Source organism: Nyctibius grandis, chromosome 8, assembly GCF_013368605.1.
Source record: "Nyctibius grandis isolate bNycGra1 chromosome 8, bNycGra1.pri, whole genome shotgun sequence".
NCBI classification, from domain to species: Eukaryota; Metazoa; Chordata; class Aves; order Nyctibiiformes; family Nyctibiidae; genus Nyctibius; species Nyctibius grandis.
The window spans coordinates 1,567,288-1,590,765 of record NC_090665.1 but is presented as its reverse complement, the minus strand read 5'-3'; the positions used below and the strand labels follow the sequence as shown (position 1 = coordinate 1,590,765).

Here is a 23,478-nt window from a genome sequence, read left to right as displayed (position 1 = left end):
AGAAATAACCATTTTAGGGCTTTTCTGCAAAATCCCCTGAACCCACTAGATGGCAAAGCACCACTGAGAAAAGCCCACGGGTACCACTGTCTTCCCTACACAAAGCCACATCAAATTCACCCCCGGTAAATAGTTAAAGGAGTTAAATTTCTGCTTGTAGTTAACCTCACAGAGCAGAGTGAAGCTTGTCCAATAACCACGGGCAAGATATATTATTAAAATCTCTTTCCCATCTTGGCTCATGCGCTACTTTGGCACAGCTCAGCTGTGAGCTCCAACAAACAACAGCGTATTTAGCGCCATCTCCTTCTGCATCATCTCCTGTCGGGAGCACTGAAGGTGTCTTTTAAATAAGTTTCCCCTTTATCCGGTGTGTTATTTTTGGCAACATAATATATATAAACTCCAAGAGGCTGGGCTGTTTTTCTAAGCTGTCCCACGATGCCCCTAAGGACAGAATTTCACGCTTTACTGCAGTCGATGGGAAATCTGCCACTGACTCGGAGCTGAGTAGAGATTTCGCTTGGATGCTGTAGGATAAATAATGTCCCTGACAGAGGAGCAGAGATGAAGAGGCAAGGACCTGATGGACCTGATCTTTCCGCTTTGAATCATTCTCTGGGGAGGGAAAAAAACAGAATAAAACACCTCTTGAGGTTAATAAGACACTTGAAAATGCTTTAAAGGCAGAAAAAGCTTGCAAAACCATGAAGCAGTGCTTGAACAGCTCATGGGCCATGACAGCAATTCCTACAGCGAAAGAAGGCGGCCAGCGGACGTGTGTAACTCGCCTCCATCACCACCCCTCTGCTCCATGTCCTCCTCTGTTCACCAGCTGCGATTTAAATACTTGGATGTTATTGGTAATAACAGAATCACAGAATTAATGAGGTTGGAAGAGCCCTCTGGGATCATCGAGTCCAACCATTGCCCTGACACCACCATGGCAACTAGACCAGGGCACTAAGTGCCATGTCCAGGCTTTTCTTAAACCCCTCCAGAGATGGCGACTCCACCACCTCCCTGGGCAGCCCCTTCCAATGGCTAATGACCCTTGCTGAGAAGAAATGCTTCCTAATGTCCAACCTGAACCTCCCCTGGCCAAGCTTGAGGCTGTGTCCTCTTGTCCTAGCGCTAGTTGCCCGGGAGAAGAGGCCAACTCCCACTTCACGACAACCTCCCTTCAGGTAGTTGTAGACTGCAAACAATTTGTTCAATATTAGAAGCAACTTTTTTTTATTATATATACAAAGGGTTTCCCCTCAGGGTGACAGCAGTGGAAGTTCTTGCTGCAACGGACCAGCCGCAGAGCAGGACCGGGTGCCCAGCCCCCAGGTAACCCTCGCACCCTGCTCAGAAGCCATGAACACCCCGAGAGCCCTTCCTGGCACCTCCTGTGTGCAGGAGCCACAGTTCAGTAAATGAACATATGCAAATAGCTGAAGCGGTGAAAGATTTGCGTGATATTTACATGAGATGAGGCATTTCTGTACTGACTGTAGGGGAAACACCTGCCTGATGGCAGCTCGATGGTTTCTGGAGGGTGCAGCTGCTCCTGCAGTCTCTCAGATAATGGTTTGGAGATGGCCAGCCCCCCCCGCAGCAGGATGTGGTCCTGTGGCCTCCGTGCACTTGCTGCCGTAGCACGGAGCCTCAGACAAGCTCGACAGCCTCACTGTGCCCAAGGAGCCCGGCCGGGCTGGCAGCGATGCTGCAGTTGGGCTGGGAAGGTCACCTCTCCCTCCTGCGGAACAAGGTCGCTGCCAAACTGGAGCATTTCACTGTGGCTGGACCAGGGCTGCTAATGCGATTGAACAGGCTCAGTCTGTGACACTGCTGCCTGACGGGGTTTGCAGAGTACGAGTGTCACAGCTACTACCAACAAAACCAGACGCTGCCCTTGCAGCAGCACGTGGTGGCTGGTACGTACTGACACGCACCCCTTGGCTTCCCAGGGCAGCGTGTGCATCATAGAATGGTTTGGGTTGAAGGGACCTTAAAGCTCATCCAGTTCTAACCCCCTGCCACGGGCAGGGACACCTTCCACCAGACCAGGTTGCTCCCAGCCCCATCCAGCCTGGCCTTGAACACTGCCAGGGAGGGGGCAGCCACAGCTTCTCTGGGCAACCTGGGCCAAGGTCTCACCACCCTCACAGCAAAGAATTTCTTCCTAATGTCTCATCTCAATCTCCCCTCTTTCAGTTTAAAACCGTTCCCCCTCGTCCTATCACTCCATGCCCTTGTAAAAAGCCCCTCTCCCGCTTTCCTGTAGCCCCTTCAGGCACTGGAAGGTGCTAGAAGGTCTCCCCAGAGCCTTCTCTTCTCCAGGCTGAACAGCCCCAACTCTCTCAGCCTGTCTCTATAGCAGAGGGGCTCCTCTGAGCTCTCCTCTGAGCATCTTCATGGCCTCTTCTGGACTTGCTCCAACAGCTCCGTGTCCTTCTGATGTTGGGGGCCCCAGAGCTGGACGCACGAGAGCACGGCAAGCCCTCCCCAGCCCAGCTAGCCTCATCTTTCTTTTTCTGTCTTCTAAAGCTGCAGACTCATGATGCAACCCCTAAAAATAATTCAGGCCTCTCCCAGCAGTGACAAATATCCTCCTGCATGAACCAGAGCTAAATCTGTCTCTCTGATGTGTGCCCTTCAGAACACAGCCTGCTCTTTGCTGTCCCATCGGTGCTCGCTCCTGTTCACGCTCTGTGCTGGCGGCTCTGCTGTGACTTACTCCAGGTTAACACCTTGACCCTGCGCTGAAGGAGGAGGCTGTGCTGTGAGTTTGGGGAATCTGTCCTGTGCTCAGTGTCATACTCTCCCATTTGGTATTTTCCCAGTTTTCTCACCTCCAGATGGAAACACCCTCAGACCTACAGTAACCTCCCCGGACGGATCTGAGGCAGATGTTTGTACAGGCATGCATGCAGGGCACAGCTCTTCTTCAAAGTGCATGGTGACCATTTGGTGAGGATAACTTCAGGTGTCGGTTGTAGCTGGACACATTTATCATTTCCTATTTCTCAAACCAGTTTACTTCTGGCACGTAACTTGTGTGCAGGTGAAATGGGCTCTCACTGATCTGCATCTGATATGACTTCTGCTGCCATATCAGTCTGACCATGATAAGGTCTGATAAATCAAATTCCACATGCGTTTCCTTGAATACCAGTCTGTCTCAATGAGAAAAACAGGTTTAAATTTTAAATGTGCTGGAAAACAGGTTTGAACTAAAATGACTCCAACATGATGTTCAATTTGCAGATGCATCAAACTACTGTTTGCAAAGAGGTGAGCTGGTGAACATCAGTCCGTAGAAAAAGCTTACTGATTTTAATATACGGTGAGTATTCTTTATTTAGACTTATTTTCCCAGTGCCTTATACTTCTTTAATGGAAGGCTAAGCAATTAGTGTGTGCTGTGATGGGAAACACAAAGCCCCAAGTCCACAAACTCAAAAAATGAGAGAGACGCAGGCCTCAATGAGCATCCAAATGCCGCAGAGCCTGCACCAGCGTCTGCTGAAAAATCCATAAAACACTTCACAGAAAAACAGCTTTACTGAGACAGCAAAAGGCAACAAATGCTGTGTCTTGAGTACGAGATTTCAAGAACACAAACATTCCAGTTCAGTAGCATATTTCTACGTTCTAGATGATATTTCTACATTCAAGATGATGCTTTTTTCAAGCATCCTTGAAAAAAAAAAAGGTTTGCTTTCACAGGGGAATAATATTTTAATCTTTTCTTAAGAAAGACTTTAAGCCAGTCACCAGTAGTAGCTTCACTGGAGTAAGCAAGAAATGAGCGATGCCAAGAAGAATGCCACTGAAACCAGCTGAGAGAGAGATTTAGGAGAGTGGAAGGTAAAGAATCAGTTAATGTGAAACAGAGAAGCACTTCTATAAAAGCCTGTATTCATAATTACACTTCTGGTTTCACACCAAGCTGTTCATGGTAAAACCTGCAGGATGTAACTCACGCTACTGAATTCCTCCTTTCGAAACCACTGAGTAAGAGTTTAAAGAAATCACCCTCTGGGAACGATTTCAAATAATCTTCATTGTTCCTCTGAGCTGTTAATTTAGAGTCCAAAATGGGAGTCTGTAAATCTTTTATAGAAGTGCCTAACTAATTCCTCTTAAAGTCATAATTTGACAGAGTAAAACACCATTTCTCCAGCCTGAGTGAGTGTCACTGCCAAGTCTTTTGGTGCCAAACTTGGTTGTATCAACACAAACTCAGTACTCGCCCTGTACTGGAAGTGTACTTGCAATCAGAAGTCTTATTAGAGCTGATAACACATTTTTATCACTGAGATAGCAGATAAGTCTGGATTCTTGGTTAATTTATCAGATTCAGCAGGAAGGATTGAAGACAATCTCCTAAATGACTGGGTATCAAAAAAAAAATCCACTTCCTAAAATCCCCAAAGTAAAAAATCAGTTGAATGCAAAGAGTAAATTGATCTAACAATAGTTTCTCTTCTCTTCGTCAGCTCTGCTTGATATGACAGCAGAAATGTTCAGATATCAGCTCATCAAAATATTTTACTGCCTAATTTCCTATCGTTTTGTTTTCTTACACACTGACATCTATCATTGTTTAAGGAAATTAGATTTTTCTGTCATCGCAGATTCTTATGTTTTCCAAACAAATCCTTTCTGTTCTGTTAAGGTAACTGCACGTTGCAGTTTGCAGTTCTCTGCTCAGAACCTGGCATTGATGCCAGATCTACTTGGACACCAACACTACAGATGCCACACGACTGTAGGCTGGTACGTGTGTACATGTGACACCAAACACATATTTTAGTGTCCACTTTGATGCCAGTATCGATCTGCATACAGTCGATTTTAAGAAAGGGCTTGATGAACTGTGCAGTTCCAGGCCAAAGGGCGCTAATTAGGCTCGTTAATGCAATCACATTCATGACTCAGCCAGCAATTACTGGCTGCCATTGTTTTCCAGCAGTGTACTGTGTCCTGGCAACAAAGCACGAGCTTATTATGCCGCTTCGTTACCAGGTTGAAGTCACCTGCTGTGCACATCTGGGCACGCTTCCACAGCGAGGGGACCACCTCCTGTGGAGCCTGTTGCAAAATCCCAGAATCAACCAGGTTGGAAGAGCCCTCTGGGACCATCGAGTCCAACCATTGCCCTGACACCACCATGGCAACTAGACCAGGGCACTAAGTGCCATGTCCAGGCTTTTCTTAAACCCCTCCAGAGATGGTGACTCCACCACCTCCCTGGGCAGCCCCTTCCAATGGCTAATGACCCTTGCTGAGAAGAAATGCTTCCTAATGTCCAACCTGAACCTCCCCTGGCCAAGCTTGAGGCTGTGTCCTCTTGTCCTATTGCTAGCTGCCCAGGAGAAGAGGCCAAACATTAATGTCACTCTGTGTTTACCAGTTTGGAGACATCAGGTACCAGCTCCCCAGCTACAGCAGGCAGTTTGCACCCTTTATTTTTAAACACGCTACAGCAAAACTTCCTGGCATAGCTGCGACTTCCAATTGTGTAACAGCTGAGGGGACACCACATTGCTCAACTTCACTGAATTCAGAAATACATCCACAAAAAAACATCAAAAATTGGTAAGGATGGTAGGGGCAGGCTAAGCCACCTAAGGAAAGCAAATACACTTCAGGTTTTTAAAACATTAAAGTGTAACCTGGAAAACCAGAGCAAATTAAAACTAATACATGATGGGTGTGTGCGTGGAAAAACAAAAAAGGGTGGGCAAATTCCACGGTAGTGAGTGACAGCTGCTGCTCCCATGACTTGTTTTCCCCTCTTTCCAGCCCATTTGGCACGCATTCCTAACTGCTATGAAAACGGAAAGAGCTGTTTGCCAGCTGCAAATACCAAGGAACCCGGTATTTTCACCTTCAGAATAATCTGAGGATTAGAGAATGGAGCAAACCACAGCAATTTTTTCCCAGCTCCCCTTTTGATTACTATTTCTTTAATCTTCAGTACGTTCAATGGACTGTAAATTGCTTTTGCCGTTGCAGAGATGCTCAGTGTTGTGGGTTCACCAGGCTTTTATTGGCTGTGTTAATGCAACACAGAAGACTGTTGGAGGTTTCAAAAAGGCCAGTGATGTTCTGGGTTGGTGGTGGGATGTTTGAATCTATGTAAAATGGATTTTTAAATCTCAGTGACTGTTCAGTACATGGCTAAAGGGAGGGAGCTTGTGAGAGGACCAGGAAAATAGGGTGAGCACACTAACCTTTCCAACTAATCAGAATCCCTGGTGAGTCATGAACCTCCCCATTAAATGCTTTATTTCTATAAAAAGCACGATTTCAGAGAGAGTAACAGCCTGGCTCTCAAACCCCAAACTATAAACAGAAAGGAAGGCTAAAAAGCAAACATTGTGTACTGTGGACTTGGTGATCTTTCTGAAAGACGTGCTTGTAAAACTAGGGAAGTTTGACTAAGCAGTGACACAAAATAAGGTGCCACACCCAGCTACATCCCATGCTGGTGGCTCTGAGGAAGAGCAGACCAGGCCACCTGCCCCTCGGCCTCCTTCAGCGAGGCCGTTCCTGTGAAAGCCTGGCACACTAGGCTTCTGCACTCATTTTTCTTGTCCCCTGATTAAAAAATCTTGGATTTGTATCTCTCTACAAATGCTTTTACCCTAGGCTCTCTTAGCAGAACCCTGGCAGCAGTGAACCACTCTGACCCTTTGCTCAATTAATGATTATACTGCAACCTGGCCCCGTTCCATGGGGGTTAGGCAACCTCCACCCTGCAAGCCCTCTGCTCCCATCTGGTTTGCTCATCCCTGACAACCAATGGGAGAAAAAACCCAGCTCTTCCCTGTGCCCTCCAAGCACTGCAACCTTACCCTCCCTGCAGAGCCTTCTGCCTGTCCCACAAGGTCAAACTTGCACTGATGAGCCCGTCTGACAGGTGACCTATATGCATGCATGACATTGTGGCTAGCATGCATGACATTGTGGCTAGCTACTAGCAACCCCATCCCCTCTAGCAGACCCTGTGGGCCCCGGCCTTCCCTCTCCAAGACACCCCCTGCTGCAGCACAGCCGGTTTGCAGCCCCACAGCTGTTTGGTGGGTCGCTGCCGGATTATGGGTCAGCCCAGCCAGCCCTCAGGCATTTCAGCTCATCGGAGAGGGGTGACAAGGCCTTGCTGTGAGTGTGCAGGGCACTGGGCCCTCCTGCCTGGGAGAACACGAGTATAAACCAGAGGCCTGTGGCCAGGCAGAGGAGAGCTCAGCGGGACCCTTGAGGATAGCTAGTCCCTGCTCCAGACAGGGCCAGCGCCGGCCGGCCCTGCCTGACCTCCTCCTCCAGAGAGGGGCCCTGCGGAGGCGGCCGCCGCGCTGCCGGCAGGGAGAGGCGCCGGGTCTCCACAGGACGCCCCCCGCAGCCCCGTCCTACCCCCAGAGCCAGCTCAAACCCGCGGCGAGCGAAGCGGCTGCCGCCAGGCTCCGAGCCGTGCCGGGCAGCGCCGTGCCCGGCGGGGACACCGAGGACACGGACCGCGCAGGGGGCGGCCGCCCGCTGCCCGCACAACATGGCGGGGGGGGGCCGAGGGCGGCGCTGCCACTCAGGCCGAGCGAGCCAATCAGGGGCCGAAGCTGTCCGCCGGGGCGGGACTTGCCGTTCAGTTCGCGCGCGGTTACGGCCGCTGGGAGTTAGTCCCGGCCGGGGCGCGCGACCGCGGAGGGATACGGGCAGCGGAGCGGTTCCGAGAAGTGATGCGTGAGGCTGATGCTTCCTGGTCGCCGCGTCCCGGGGTGCTTGCGACAGCGGGGCGGGCGGGGACCGCAGCGATCGGGACGGAGGTTCGGCCACCGCATCGTGGTGGAGAGCGGCGCCAACGGCCGGTTCTCGGTGCCGGTTTCCCCGGGGCAGCAGCGGCCGTTAACGGCCGGGTCGGGGCGGAGCCGACGGACTATTTTTTTTCCCAGCGTGCTGCGCGCAGGCGCCGCGGTGTGCTGCGTCACAGCGCCGGGCCGCACTAGTCTGTGCGTGGCCGGCTGCGGGTGCGGACGCCATCATGGCCTCCTCCTGCTCCTCCGCCGCCGCACACCCGGCCCCTACCGCTGCCGCCGCCGCGGCCGCCCCCACCGTTGCTGCCCCGCCGGCTCCCGCCGCCCCGGGCATCCTCATCGGTGACCGGCTGTACTCGGAGGTGTCGCTCACTATCGACAACTCGCTCATCCCCGAGGAGCGCCTCTCGCCCACCCCATCCATGCAGGACGGTTTGGACCTGCAGTGCGAGACCGACTTGCGCATCCTGGGCTGCGAGCTCATCCAGGCGGCCGGCATACTGCTCCGTTTGCCGCAGGTGGGTGCGGGCCCCGGGGCGGCCAGGCCGGGCCGGGCGCCGCCATTGTGACGCGGCGGGAAGGGCGGGGGGGGGGCGGCGGCGCCAGCTGGTGCCTGACACAAAATGGCGGCGGCGGCCGGGCCCGGTGCTGACTCCTTCCTCCTCCTCCCTCCCTTTGCGTTCATAGGTGGCGATGGCGACGGGGCAGGTGCTGTTTCATCGGTTCTTCTATTCGAAGTCCTTCGTCAAGCACAGCTTCGAGGTGAGCGCGGGGAAGCGGCGGGGGGGGGGAGGGAGTAGGTGCCGTTCTGGGCGACCGGTGGCTTTGGCCAGCCAGACCCAAACGGGCTGCTCTCTTCGAGCCTTTAGGCCACGGGTTTTGTTGTTGTGTAATTCTAGTCTTACCGGGATAAAAAAAAACTTATTTTCTTACGGAAACGGGGTTTTCTTTCAGATTGTTGCTATGGCCTGTATCAATCTCGCGTCCAAGATCGAAGAGGCGCCTCGTCGTATAAGGGACGTGATCAACGTGTTTCATCATTTGCGTCAGTTAAGAGCAAAAAGGTAAGATTAGCTTTATTGTGAACATAAGCTGCTCTTGTCACTAATGTACACTGCAGTTTTCAATTCACAGTGTTTTTCCAGGCTAAGTTCAACGACCTTAAGTTGAGAAGGGAGTGCTGGTTGGCTGCTGTGTAGGCAGTACAGTTCAGTGCTGACTTCTTCTACCTTTACTTTCGTTTACTTGGTAGACCTGTTTGTTATTTACGTAGCCACAAGGTGTGAGTACTGTTTTCAGTTTTAGGTCCATGGTTGTAGTTATAGGTTTATTGCTAATTGATTTTTGGTGTCTTGTAGCCCTTGAAAGGTAGTCTTAGGTATCAGTAGCCAATTAGTGGATTGTTGTATATTTTCCAGGCTTTTAGCCACGTTCAGTAGTCTTAATGCTTTTCTCTTGTTAATATGTAGCCGTCCAAAGGTGGGTACGGTGCCACTAAAGTGTCAGTTAACAAAAAGTGAAAGCTGAACTTTTCCTGGTAGTGATAGTATTACCTTTTAGAAAAAGCAGTTTTAGCAAGTATCTGAAAGAACCTGTTGTTTGGCCTACAGTGTTTGCAGCTGTAATGACACCGCTTTAACAAGGAATGTGTAATTAAGTCTTGGAAGCTGAAGGCATCTTTAATTGCAAAAAGTGAGGCTTGTGTTTTTCACACTACTGTGTGCTTGTGTCGGGGAAGGTGGAGTGTAAGCTCACCTGATCTGTGGCAGATCTGGGTAGTTGTCTGCTGAGCTGTAGAGCTGTTCTCAGTTGTGGGTGCCTAATACAGGTTTTTTTGTGTGTAAAGTGATTTATGCTTTCATGTGTAAAGCAAATTAACTTGACACATGGGAAGGAACAAGGAATGATTGAAGAGAAGGGAGTTTTCTGAGTTGCTATTAATGCCAAACTCCTTTAAATCTGCCGTGCAGCTGTGTTACAGTCTGAGATTGGAGATGTCAACTGTGGTGACATAGCTTTACTTATAGTGGCCGACTGCTTAAAGTGTGAGATAGTCCATGGTTACAAAAGGATTTTGTTTTCAGCTAGATTCTTAGATTCACTCTTCCATTTCTCTGTATCACCAGGTTACATCAGGAATTTAAACTTCAGTGTTGTGTAACCTTTTCTGAGAAGCAGAGTAGAAATCCCTTAGGGAAACCAGCTGTTTCTTGGTGTCTTCATCCTGGTTATGCTTCTGTTGCATCTAAAGCTTTTGCTTTTACTGCCTTGTGCTCGTGTTTTTGTAGTTAGTTTTAGATAAAAGAGGAGTGATTAGGTGTTACACTTTGGAACTTAGCTTTGTTCTTGTTTTTTTTAAAGTTGTTATCCCTGATGGACCTGAGAGAGTTTTGTAAAGTCATGCCAAATATGAATTCAGTGATACTCTTTCTTAACCTCAGTGATGATAAGGGAGTCTGGTTACTAGAATTATTGAAGCTGCTTCAGTGATTCGTAACGTTTTGGCCTTGATCCAGGCAGTGAAGGTTAATTAATCATATGCAATGCTTTTCTTTGCAACGAGAATACAAATTAGCTGTTTCTTTGTGCTGTGCAAAGGATCAGAGAAACTGAACTTAACCTGTGAACTTGAATCTCTCCAGCTAGCCTGTTCCAAATGTGACTTGTGCATGTTACATGGTGTCTAAAATGCATCATGTCAAGAGAAATCGTGCACTTCTACCCATTATTTTCCGGAGAAATGGGTATTGTTGCTCTGAGATTCTGAGCGAATCTGCATGAAATTAATCTTAAAAATGCTGAAGTCTGACATTCAGACTTGCCTTTTTTTTTTTTTTAACGAGCAGGATGTAAACGTTTTTCTGTGCTTTTTACAAGATTACAATCACATAATCTGTACATGTTATTAACTTCAACTCTTTTTTCCCTTGCAACCGACTATACAGCGACCAGCTACATTTACCAAACCCTGGGTGATGTGGAGTGGTACATAAAGATGAAGCTGTCGTCATGGCAACAGTGAACGAAGTATCGAAAATCCCCAAGGAGAAGCCAGTGCTCTGAGAATAGGTCACTGGAACCGGGGGACTAACAGGTTGGCCGCTGGTGAACCATTTGGAAGAACTCCTGTATCTTGTTATAAGCTTTTTTCTTTGCTGTCCAGGTTTTTAGAATAATAGCTTAATCTTTTTTTTTTTTTTTTTATCTGAAGCTAACACCTAGGCCGTAGTTAGTTTCTCACAGACAACCCAAACTGAAACAATGAGTTAGGCTGCTGTACTTTCTTTTTTGCCTCTAGTCTAGTATTTCTGTTCACTGAAGCTCTTAACCTGCACATGAAGTTTGAGTAGTTTGAGTAGGCTTGCTTTCTTTCTTCAACAGTTTTGGGTTCTGAGTCCCACTTTCTGGCTGTGTATAACTGCAGTTTGAATATGCCTTCACAAGGGTACAGAAGTCTTGCATTTGTAAAGCTATTTATATAAACTATTGTGTAAGCCATCCCTTAATGTATGTGTTTGCAGAACTGGGAATTGCATTGGAATTTTTTTTTTTGTGAGACTTGTAGTCAACTTGAGTTCCTGCTAGGTGGTATTTCTGATACTGAGAAGTAAGAAAAAGCTAAAAAAAGTGTTTTGGACAAGCATATTTTCTTTTGGATCTTTCACGAGCATATGTCATGTAGTACTGCATGTAAAAATGTTTGTGTGCATGGAGAAAAGCTCGTATTGTGAAAATACTGCTTTTTAAACAATTGTGTGCCGAAACATCTGTGTTCTGAGCGAAGTGCAACTGTTGTTTAACCTGTAGAATGTAGTTCGAAGTTGATTTTATTGCTCTTAAATGTGCCTGAAAGCTGCAGCAAGTCCTGATGAGACTGAACCAAATGTGGCTCCTGTCATCATGTAATCTCACAAATGTTGGTCTGAGATGCTCAGTCAGCTGTTCCTTACTTCTGTTGCAGCAAACAGGTTCATGCAGTTGTGTTGGAAGTGGCCTGTGTTAATAATACACACTAATTAGTGTTCTTCAGACTGTTCTATGACTGCTTGTATTGACAATGTTGGAGACAAATATAGAACTTGCTTTCTTCTCGTATTGACTGGCATAAGAGAGAGCTGGTCTTTGAAATGAGATGCAGATGTTATGCTCTACTTGTCAGAAGTACTTTTTGCATTATGAACAAAACTACACGCAGGGTACTTCTGCTCCAAAGTATTAGACCTTCCAAAGACATGAAATTTTAATATTACATCACATGAGAACATAGGTTTCGTTTGTCAGAGGGATTACAAAAAAGGATATTTGTAATTTTTTATTGTTACACATGACAGCGTGTGTTGATCTTTTGGGTTGTTAAGCAATCTCTAAATCCCGAGGAAGTTTTGCAAGTAAGTGTTGGCTTGACTTACCAGAATGGGCACTGTGTGCTCTCTGTTCTTAAGTCTAAAGTCTTGCCTGGAGCTCTAGTGCTGATCTGTAAGCACAGATTCAAGGGCAGAATTTGTAATACTACTTGGCTATATAGGGCTTGAAGCTTGTATTTTATATATAAGCTTATAAAGTATTTCTTCCAGGTTTGTTACCTGGTCCTAAAATGATGGCTTCTTGGACTAAGTGCAGCAAATACAATAGCAAAGTTCCTCTTTTTTTCTCAGTAGGGAAGCTAAGAAGTTTTCCAGAGGGAAATCTCCAAAGTTTTCAACTTCTAAATAATTATGCATGCCAACACTTTGGAGCTCATGGCAAAAGTGCTAAATCTTCATACAGTGGGAAACATGACTTTGGCCAGTAATAAGGTGCAGTAAAGTCTTCTGCAGATCTTTATTTTTGTGTTAGATAAAAGGCTGCATTGGTCTATTTCTGGAAATACTGTCTGGGTAAACTGATGTTTCTCATGGCTTCCTTAGATCTGTAGATCTCTAGAACTTGTGTTGTAAGTGACCAGAGTAACCTGGGGCAACAGGAGAGCACACTTCTGAGTGTCTTAATTTTGAGTTTCCTATCGCTTTGCTGTTGAACATGGCCAACCACAGTCTGAACTGTTTGTGCTGATCCTACAGCCCTGTAGAAGGAGAGTGAAAATGTAAAATACAGTGAGGCTCCCAGTCTTTACTGTTGCACTTGTGGCTGCCTTACTGTGTTCTCATAACCCTGCCTTGCATGGCTTTCTGAGAATGCAAAGACACGTGGAAGATAGTAATCCTACAGCAGGTTGTTGGGTGATCCCATGCAGTCATGTTCTCCCACTGTTGATTTTTGGTTTAGACTGGAAGTCATAGCTGCCCTAACTCTTTCATCCAACATTTGTCACCTCTGAAGTGTTCTGCTGACAAGATAAGCTGAGCCTGGACACCTAAACTCGCTCTGAATGATGCCTTACAGATCCTGTTAATGCCAGTGATCTCTAGATAAAATTGTGTAAAGCAATATTGGAAGAAATGTTATTCTAAAACCCAGTAGAGTTAGTTGAAATTAGTGGGAAGTGGATCAGTTTCACTGGTTTGAAGAACTTCAGCATGGTTCTTCCAGTCTTGCACTTCAGAGCATTGTGTTCAGACAGTCTTTTGAGTGTTCAGATAAAATCATAGCTGCCCTACTGAAGTAGTGACCTTAAAGAAGCTTTGAAAGTTTTTCTAGTTAATTTATGGGAAAAAAAACTTGCATATTCTGGCTGGGTTATATTTAGAGTAGCTGAAATCACAAACTTTGTAAACTTGCCCTGATGAGTTAACTAGAGAAGTTACTTATGTGTAACATGGAAAACATTGCATTTTTTAAGGAGACAGAAGTAGTAAGGCTTGTACTCGGGTTGTAGGCCCTTCCTGGCACCAGGAAGCTGCAGCAGTTCGTTTCAAACCTCCTGGGAGCTGTTTCTCAGCCCTTTGGGAAGAGCAGGGGGAGCTCATGCTTCAAGTGCATGGTTATACAGCATGATGCTCTTACTAGTGAAGTGGGTGGCTTGTTGTGTCCTTTGACCAATGGTAATAAGTGTCCTTGCAGGTGACTGCCGAAGTCTTGGCATAAACTGTGGGTTGTTGAAGTTGGGAAGCACTAGCCCCGTAATTAAAGTGACCCTTTGTTCCTGGGCTGAGAACTGAGGTGTTTTGAGTGTTTTTCTGCTTGGTTACCTATCAGGGAAGAGAAGTGTGATCCACTGGTGGAACTGGCATGGAATTAAGAATGACAAGTTAGTAGTGAGATACTTTCAAAATACAGCTTCTGTTTTATCAATCTACTTTGCATTAGATTTTCTTTTTTTTTCTTTTGAAGGTAATGTAAAATTTGTCACCAGTGCTTGGGCTGTTCTAGGTTTATCATGTAAACAGAGTGGTTTATTAGAGTGTAACTAGTTGCAAAACCATTCCTCTGCATTGGAAAGCATGTAGACTAGGTGAGGCATATTACAGACAGGGAAAAAGCTGGTCTGTCTTCAGGAGGAAGTGGGGTAAAATACACAGTGTGGAACGTTGAAAGGTCAAGTCTAAGCAGGGACAAAGAAAATAGAAAATGGAGTATGACCCTTGTGCATAAAGCACACAGCAAGTTAGTTTAGTTTAAAAAAGTGCTTTGGAGAGTTCAGGTGTTGGATTTGAAAGGAATTAGGACTTGCTAGTGCTAGACTTAGGAATCTTTCGTTGTGAAATGAGTTGTTTTGCAAATGCAAATAGCAGAAGTGACACGATACCCACTGAGTAGTGGGTGCAGCATTCAATCACAGATCTGTCACCAGTTCAGATGTTAAGTTCTTGCTTTACTAGGCTTTTCATATATCACAGCAGCAGGGCTGTCTTGTTCTCTGAAAAGCTGAATAATCTTGTCTTCCAGGGCATAGGAAACTGCAATTCATAAAGCACAAGCTTACTACTTTAATATCAGTAAGAAAAAACCCTGTTCTAGCTTCTGCTTTGAAGTCCTACCTAGCAGAGGCAGTTGTATCACACTCCTTCCCCCACCTGTGTCATGAAGTGTAAAGGTTCTTTGAGATCCTCACTGTAAAGGTGACTTTCGTTCCAGCATCTGGACCAGCGTAGTTAGCAGACACAGTAGAAAAGATTAAATCTGTAGCTAGTCAAAAGCAGAAGCTAAACTAGTTTAGATAAACTTGGACAGCACAAGATTAATGCTTAAACTTGCTTGCAGGAGTTGAAAACCGGTTTCTGTTGCCATTAGTTGGTTGGAAGGGAAAACAGAGATGCTGCTATTTTTGGATATGCAAAACAGTTTTGATTTTATTTCTTGCAAACTGTAGGACTCCAAGCCCCCTGATCCTTGATCAGAACTACATAAACACCAAAAATCAAGTAATCAAAGCAGAAAGGAGGGTACTGAAGGAGTTGGGATTTTGTGTTCATGTCAAGCATCCACATAAGGTGAGTTATCAAAAATAATATAATTGTAAATATTATTCTACCTCGATGGCATCATTGTGAGATGAGAAATGCAGGTGTAGAATGACCTGATTTCTTCTCTTTGTTCCTTAGTAGCTATGATGAATGCTTTTACCAGAGTGCTTGGGCAAATAGTCATGTAGTTATTTCTGCTACTTTGGTAGAAATTGCTTCCTTGGGAAATGTTAAAGGAGACTGTCTTTGCAAAGAGTAGAAAGCTAGTAAATAAAAAACTGTCTGAGTGTGATTGGGTGATGTGTAAGCTTAGTGTGTGCTTAGAAAAGGAGGCGAGAGCAATGCTTTGGAATACTGTTTGGTTATACAGTTACTTCCTTACTGTTGCTTTGCATGTTAAAACTGAGTCTAGTTTTTTATTTTTTTATTCCTCAGATCATTGTTATGTATTTACAAGTCTTAGAATGTGAACGTAATCAAACCCTGGTGCAGACAGCCTGGTAAGATGTTATTTTCCATTCTTTTCCTAGCCAGGAAAATAGTAGCAGAAATAACAAGCCTGATGATCCACATGCAAAGCAATGAGATGTAAGTTATTACACAAATACATACTTTTAAAATGTTTTAGTGCTTGTTTCTGCTTACTATTTTCATGGCTTGATTCCAATACAGTAATGGAGAACTCAATTTAACTTTGTTCTTTTTTCTACTCTTTAATTAAAGGGTAGTCCATGATGGTAAGTCATAGAGCTCTGCCCTCTGCACCTCAGCCCATGACCTGGGGATGGCCTGTTTGGCTGCCCTTCTCTCCAGCCAACCCAGTGCAAGCTCTCATCCGAGATTCACTGAAGTGGTCCATATCCATCGGGCAGCATCTCCTAGTTCTGTCTGGGTGTCAAAGGATTTGTATATTTGCTTTTAGAAGTAACTGTTCAAAATGTTTCTAAATGTATTTGTTGCCTAGCTACTGTGTACTGTAGTGTGTTTAAAGGACACGTGGGGTAGACTTTCTGCCAACGTTTATGTAGTTGATTTAGCATTTGGCTAAACTTGAGTTTAAAAAACAAAAAGAAAATTACCGTGCATGCAGCATGTTCACTGAAAAGCCATAGTGGGCCTGGGTTCCTAGGGTCAATACTGACTGCTGTTCCTTTCTTTCCTGTAGCTCAGTAACTTAGAAATGGATGGAGGTCTCTGCTCTTTAAATGTACCTCTTGGCATGTGTTGCTTGGCAGGGCCACCGTGATGGAAGAACAGTAGCTTAGTGAAGTGGGAGACCCGTTACTAACTTGCAGGTCTTTTTCCAACACTCAGTGAGCAAATCGGATGCTTCTCTCTCTGGATGAAGTTAATGTGACTCAAGGCACACGTAGGATTTAAATGCAATGTTTTATGAACCTTATAGGTTGCATCTGGAAAATGGTAGGTTAAAACTATACCATGCTTTCATGCTTGCATTTGAGTTTTGAGCATATTGATTTTTTTAAATACAAGAACATTGGTGTTTAAAGCAAATAGCTGGGCAGATGAAAAGTACTTGTTAGATTGTGAAGAGAATGGACACTTCATGGTGTAACTTCATGTACCTGCCTAGGAAGTAGCCATTCCATGCTGTTACTTGCATTGGGGTTTCAAAACAGTGGCAGCGGTGCAAACGTTGTTACAGAAGTAACAAATGTAAATATCAAATAATTCAAAAGAAATCAAGGGTTTAATATAATAACAGAAAAAATAATAAAGTCAATTGAGTCTCCAGTGTTATCCTCTAAATGAAAAGATGTAAACTGGAGATCCAACCTTGCATCAATTATTTTTTTTTTTAGGAATTACATGAATGACAGCCTTCGAACAAACGTGTTTGTTCGCTTCCAGCCAGAGACCATAGCCTGTGCTTGCATTTATCTTGCTGCTAGAGCTCTGCAGGTGAGTATCCATCTGTCTTTAGTTAGCAGTGCCTTTTATTGCAGTAATTTGGTTTCAAGAAAGTGAATGAAAATACTTAAAAGCCTGGTCTGTAATCTCTTATTATTAAGGTTTTGGTTGTTTTATTCTCAGATCCCACTACCTACCCGTCCTCACTGGTTCTCGCTCTTTGGTGCCACAGAAGAGGAGATTCAGGAGATATGCTTAACAACTCTGAAGCTCTATACCAGGAAGAAGGTAACTTTGAGGTGTTTGTTCTTCCTGTTCCATGTTCAGTGCAGCTTGAGCTGTCTCATGGTTGTGTAAGTGTGTTTGGAATGCCTGCATACAAATCCAATTGGAAAGGCTCTGCTTCTCCTCTAAGGGGAATGTGAGAACAAATGATGGAAGTTAGTCACGTTACTGGCCAGATGATTAAAACATAAAATGGAGTATTTTTCAGAAATGAGATGAAAAAATGAATTGCATTATTTCAGCTTCTTACCACATGGTTACTTTAACAGCCCAATTACGAATTCCTGGATAAAGAAGTAGAAAAGAGGAAAATGGCACTACAGGAAGCTAAGCTGAAGGCAAAAGGTTTAAATCCAGATGGAACTCCAGCACTCTCAACACTGGGTGGCTTTTCTCCTGCCTCCAAACCATGTAAGTTTGTTTTCTGAACAGAAACTTGCATAATACTATTTGATAAGTCTTCTGAATCTGTGTCCCAAGGTGTTAAAAAAAAAAAATGTAGGTTTGCTTCTTGAGCTGTTAGACAATTTAGGCTTTCTCACAGAACTAAGCAGCAAGACAAATATTTTTTTTTTTTAAAAACACACATTTTAAAACCAGTTTCAATACCTTGAAATAGCAGATTAGAGGGAAAAGGGATGCTCTAGTCCATACTTCCACAGATGGGAGAGTGATATATTAATAATAAGCACCCTTGAGATAATGGTGTTATGAAAATGTCTAGACCCAGGAGTTTGCTGTGTTACTGTGTTGTGAAGAGGGACTCTGGATTTAATCTGGTGGAGGGGGTGTTGCAGTAGCCTTTGTGGTTCCTTTTGCAGCAGGTGTCTCTGGAAATTGCTTTTTCTTCTGTCTTTAGTGTATTTGTTGACTGTTCGGGTGTGGTGAGGGAAGACAGCTTGTGGTCAGGAAACAGGAAGGTCACAGTGCTGTCTGGGCAGTAGAGTGAATAAATATTGTAAAGCACATCTTGAACTGGCCAATAAATCTGTCTGAGCTCTAATGATGCAAAGAATAGACAGTTTTGTCTTGGTGCTTCTGCTTCCTAACGCTGCTATTGATCTGTAAACTGACAGAGTTCTGCCTGTCTGTATTTTTACATTAAGCCTCTGAACCCTCTTGAGTGAGGAAGCTGCAGTGTAAGTCACCACTGTCAGCAGGCCAGGTAGAATGTGTCGTTCCTGCACAGTGGAAAGGCAAATCCATCTCTGGGTTATATCAGCTGACTGTAGAGACAGATTGACTGCTCAGTTAAGTTTTGTTACTCGTTATATTTGTATCACTAATATAAAAATGAAATCTGTAATTCTCCTGCTCAGTCTTAATTGTTTCTATACTATTGGAAATCAGCTGTCAAGGTTAACAGTTGATGTCTTTGTGGGCCATGAGGGCAGGTTTTATTGTGTACCACTTGGGCCCTGCTGGAGGAGATCTCGGATGGGCCTGGCTGCTTGGCTGGAAGGTCACGGTGTTCTCTTCCCCCAGCCAGCAGCTGGCTTTTAAACTCCTGCGTGTCTCCCCGTGGACATGTCACTCCAGCGTTCTCTTCTGGGAGTGTGCTATAAATAGAAAGATGGGATGAAATGGTAGCTGTTGAGCGCAGATTTACATTTTGTGCAAATACTGCTGAAGGTGTGTAAAGGGTACAATATGTTTATTACAAAATCTGTGAATAAAATACCTAATTATGAACTTATGTTTAATTCTTAGGTTCCCCGAGAGAAGTAAAAACTGAAGAGAAGTCTCCAGTATCTGTGAATACCAAAACCATTAAAAAAGAGCCCGAAGAGAGGCAGCAAGCTTCAAAGAGCCCTTACAATGGGTAGGTAAAAATCTCTTCCTGATGAAGAGAAGACGTCTGTAAGAATGGTTTCTTCAGCTCAAGTACAGTGAACTACTTTTGAGCTGCTTCATGGAGTTAATGAGTACCTCAGAAGTGTAACCCTATTTTTTTTTTCCCTCCCAAGCATGAGAAAAGAAAGCAAGAGAAGTAGGAGCAGCAGAAGTGCGAGTCGGTCCAGGTCAAGAACAAAGTCACGGTCTCGGTCTCGGTCTCCTCGGCGGCAGTGAGTAGCGAGGTTCTGTTTCACTGGTGGGGGGGTTGCAGGGAGGAGGTGGGGCTTTTTGGGGGGGTGTCTCATCATGATCAGCTCTCTGGGATATTCCAACAGGGCTTTTCACTTTTAAGTACGGCCACTCCAGGTAGCTTGTAGGTGCTTGGCACAAGCTTCTAAGTGCTGGCCAGCAAGAGGGCGAGACTTGGGTCTGGTTTAGGCTCCCAGTTGTTGCTGTGAAGTAGTTCAGCTGGTAACTGTGCTGTTAGTAGTTCAGGTTGTAAAAGCTTTGCTGTGAAGTGGGAGCTTAAGACTATCCTAACTGCACTTGTACACGATGAGTATGATGGGGTGTAAGGTGGCCTGACCCTGTTCAGTGATCTTCACTGGGCATCTGTTGTAAATGAGGGCGGTCTCTGGGAACTCAGCCTGCTCTGAAATGATGAGAGGTGCTGTAGAGCCAGTGTTGTGTGTTGCAGCTTTTATTCCAAAGGCCTGGGAGGGTGCATCTTCTGTCAGTGTTGCGTGATGCACTGGGTGGCTCTTCAGTGCCCTGCCTCTGCTGTGACCAGGGAAGGGGGGAGCTGTGCAGGCTGATAGCTGCTGGCGTTCTGTGTGTGCATTTAAAGAATCCTCAGACTGACATCTGAGTTGGAAACTGCCAGCTTGGATCTCTGTGAAGCGTTCCCCTAGGTATTGCTGTCAAATCGCAGAAGGAAAAAGGGCAATAACCAGTTTGTGCTCTGGTGTTGAGAGGAGGGTTCTTGACAGGGCCAAACCATTCTGAAAGTTTGGGTTTGGTTTGGGCTTATTGTTTTCAAAGGAACTCGGCTCTGGGACAGTCACTATTTGTCAGTTATCCCTGTCGGAGAAATAGGCTCTGATTTCCTCCAGTAACTTGGAATTTCCTGAGCGTTGATGTATTTTTGTTCCCTGTGGAAGACATGTTTTAACTTCTAACACTCCTGTAAGCTACAACAATAGGCGGAGCCTGTCTGGGACGTACAGCTCAAGGTCGAGAAGCCGGTCCCGCAGCCACAGCGGCAGCCCTCGCCGCCACCACAACCACGGCTCGCCCCACCTGAAGGCCAAGCACGGCAGGGAAGAGCTGAAGAGTGCCAACAGACACGGGCACAAGAGGAAAAAATCCCGTTCCCGTTCGCAGAGCAAATCCAGGGATCATTCTGACGCTGCCAAGAAGCACAGGCACGAGCGGGGCCACCACAGGGACAGGCGGGAGAGGTCGCGCTCCTTCGAGCGGGCACACAAAGGGAAGCACCACGGCAGCGGGCGCTCGGGGCACGGCCGGCACAGGCGCTGAGCCCTGCACCCCCTCGTCGGGCCTGTGTGTGAGACAGCAAACGGACTCTTTGAGAACAAAGGAACTGATTAGGCTTGGATTAATTTAAACCCAGTATCTAATTTTCTAAAACACGTAGAAGGTTTTTTTTTCTTTTGGGAAACAAAACTGTTACCAACTTTTGCACATCATACCTTAGCAGTATCAGAGGGGTGGGCAGCAAGGATCAGGTTGTCTGTATTAGTTGTGTATTGTTTATTGATACGAAAACTGGAGAATGGATTTCTGTAAAAAAGCAAAATGTACCTTATTTTTATATAAGTCAATTGCAGACACTTATATTTAAGTATAGTTATTTGTTTAAACGATGGTGGATACTTTCTTACACTGGTTTTAGTCTGCATGTGTTAAAAGATTTTTACAAGAAATAAAATATAAAGCTTTTTTTACTGCCTGTTGGACGTCAAATATATTGAAACTAAACTTTAATTTTTTTAATTGCATCCCTTGGACCATTGCAGATGAGTGGGATGTGTGGGGTGTGCCAAGGAAAGCCTGGGGAAGCTGTAGCAGTGGGTGTCCATCTGGGGTGAAGGAGTGTGCACCCCTCCAGTTCAGGGGGAGAGCTGGAGTCCAGCTTTGCTGTCAGCCGCCCTGGGCAGGGGGGGATGTTTGGCCTGGTTGTGCTAGAAGTGCAAAGCAGGACAAATAACCTGCCTTGAGGGATAAAGTTTGGGGACTTCTATTTCCCTTCTGTTACTGGTGGCAGGATGATGGCAGCAGGAGGAAGGACCCTAGTGCAAGGAGTTGCAGGTAGAGGAGAGATGAAATGGGTGAGGAGGGGTTGGATTCTTTCAGATGCTGCTCAGGTGGTAACACCTTGCAAGCTTGGAGGGCCTCTGAAGGCTGCTCATGTGGCACAGAGCCCTTCACAGAATCACCATCAACCAGGTTGGAAGAGCCCTCTGGGATCATCGAGTCCACCCATTGCCCTGACACCACCATGGCAACTAGACCAGGGCACTAAGTGCCATGTCCAGGCTTTCCTTAAACCCCTCCAGAGATGGGGACTCCACCATCTCTCCCCAAGTGCTGCTGACAAGGGAACTGCTCTGGCTGAGGGTGACCTGGTGGGTCTGGTCACCTGCAGCACAGCAGGGGGCAAAGCCTGGGGCAAAATGAGCTGGTCACGAACTGAAGTGGGTCTGTGCTGCTGCAGGAGCGAGTGCTGGTCTCTGCAGACCTCAAAAGGGAAAGAAAAAAAAATGTGGGTGAGCAAAAGCTTCACTGGAACTGGTACATCCTCGTCAGCAGCTGCCCAGCATCCTGCCAGGCCCCATCTGCTCTGTTCTCTGGAAATGCAAAAAGTGAAGATACTTTATTGTGAAGAGGGAAAAGGTAAATATCTGCCTCTGTTTCTTGGTTACCTCTGTGGGGTTTTTGATCTGCAGTTAACTGTATTTCATGTGTTTTTGTTGCTTTCAGGAAAAATTATGTGTTGCTATGGGAATTAAGGCAGCTTTTTTCCCTAGAGACAAGAATTTGTGTACCGGAGTGAAACCCGGAGTGGGCTCAGCCTCTGTGTGTTCGTGTGTAAGCACTAACGACCCTCTGTGCTTCCAGCGCCCCTCGCTCCAGAGCTGAAGAGCAGAAGTTCCCTTCCATGCAGAGCTGGAACATCTGGTGATGCCGAGCGTCTAGACACCATCTGCTGCAGATCGCTTACGCGGGGAGCTTGCAGGCAGCTAGCGAGGAGGTCAGTGTTGGCCCTTCCAAGGGGATAAAAGATGTCTCCAGCCAGCTTTGTGGGTGGTGGCCTTAACCATGCGACGTCCTTGCCAACAACAGGCCGTGAGGTGAGTGGGCTGGGTTATGACACACGAGCAGAAGACCTCTCTGGACACCCAGGTATGTCGGGTGATCTTTAAGGTCCCTTCCAACTCAAACCATTCTATGATTCTATGTTCATTTCCCTGGCCGGGTCCCCTCAGTGTGTGGTCCTTGGGGAGCAGGTGGAGCAGTCCCAAAGCCATCTTGAGTGGCTGTCACCCTGTTAATGTCCTGTTACCTGGAGGACTTGTCCAGGAGAAAGCTTTGGGCAAGCAACAGTTCAAGTCACAGCTGGTGAGCAGGTGGTACCCAGGAGCCAGCTGTGCCCACAGCTGGGACACAGTGACCATCAACAACACTGTGAAGCACCAGCCAAAGCCTGTTTGGGGGGAGATGCTGCATTATTTCTACAACTAGATCTTACGTGTCTCTCTCAAGGCTTTGAAGTGTCCTTCTGTGTTCATTAAACTCTAAATCACAAACTAATCACTGGAGAGCGCTGTCTGACCTTTAAGCATCCGTATCGACCTCCAGGAGTCACTTGAGACCAACTTGAGGCTACACTGCCAGACCTCAGTAGTTGAGAAGTATTTTTCTTTAACACTTGTTATTTTTAAGTTCTTCAGTGTCTTCCGTGTGCTCGAGTCACTTACAGAAACCCTTCGTCAGCTGAAACTTCTCTCTGGAGGATGTGGTGGCTTTGGTGACCCACCACTGACATCTGAGCGTAGGAGCACCCGAGGCAGCTGCACCTCACAAGGTGCTGCCGCTGGCCTCGGAGGAGCTGAGACCCTTAGAGACCCCCAGGAACTGGGCAGGAATGCTCCAGCTGAGCGGTTCTCCTCGGGCTGGGGGTTTGGCTGGGTTGGTCTCGCCCTCAGAATTGCTTTTCCTCAGAAAAAGGATTTGTTAAAACGTTCTGACTCATGTTTCCCCAAAATAATGCAAATGCTTCAAGTGAGTAAATTCAAACTTGTGGCTGTGCTTCT

At 46.1% G+C, this 23,478-nt stretch overlaps 1 protein-coding gene and 1 long non-coding RNA gene across 6 annotated transcripts; both read left to right on the top strand.

Moving 5' to 3' along the window:
• Nucleotides 1-2,669: 2,669 nt before the first annotated feature.
• On the top strand, nucleotides 2,670-6,591 carry LOC137666790 (uncharacterized). The gene is made up of 3 exons (XR_011048699.1): nucleotides 2,670-2,770; nucleotides 3,256-3,334; nucleotides 5,800-6,591. It is a non-coding gene; the product is annotated as an uncharacterized lncRNA (long non-coding RNA).
• A 1,100-nt stretch (nucleotides 6,592-7,691) lies between these two features.
• CCNL1 (cyclin L1) lies at nucleotides 7,692-21,108 on the top strand. Of its 5 annotated transcripts, none has more exons than XM_068406135.1 (11): nucleotides 7,695-8,323; nucleotides 8,493-8,567; nucleotides 8,760-8,869; nucleotides 15,055-15,175; nucleotides 15,584-15,648; nucleotides 16,972-17,071; nucleotides 17,204-17,308; nucleotides 17,575-17,716; nucleotides 19,016-19,127; nucleotides 19,273-19,371; nucleotides 20,183-20,294. In XM_068406135.1, exons 1-11 carry the CDS (start codon nucleotides 8,033-8,035, stop codon nucleotides 20,241-20,243), a joined length of 1,281 nt encoding a protein of 426 aa, XP_068262236.1. In that variant the 5' UTR covers nucleotides 7,695-8,032; the 3' UTR covers nucleotides 20,244-20,294. The 5 variants fall into 5 exon arrangements, 4 of the variants coding, with proteins under 4 accessions (XP_068262237.1, XP_068262236.1, XP_068262234.1 ...); XM_068406133.1 differs by lacking the exon at nucleotides 20,183-20,294 and adding an exon at nucleotides 20,302-21,108 and having other exon boundaries at nucleotides 7,876-8,323; XM_068406134.1 differs by lacking the exon at nucleotides 20,183-20,294 and adding an exon at nucleotides 20,332-21,108 and having other exon boundaries at nucleotides 7,955-8,323.
• Nucleotides 21,109-23,478: the final 2,370 nt, after the last annotated feature.

What these genes read in the sequence shown, in the direction of transcription:
- CCNL1 (XM_068406133.1), top strand. Translation starts at nt 8,033, where the DNA reads ATGGCCTCCTCCTGCTCCTCCGCCGCCGCACACCCGGCCCCTACCGCT. An exon ending in AGCTCTATACCAGGAAGAAG is followed by an intron (nt 17,309 to 17,574) that starts GTAACTTTGAGG and finishes TTACTTTAACAG; the next exon opens with CCCAATTACGAATTCCTGGA. An exon ending in TTCTCCTGCCTCCAAACCAT is followed by an intron (nt 17,717 to 19,015) that starts GTAAGTTTGTTT and finishes TTTAATTCTTAG; the next exon opens with GTTCCCCGAGAGAAGTAAAA.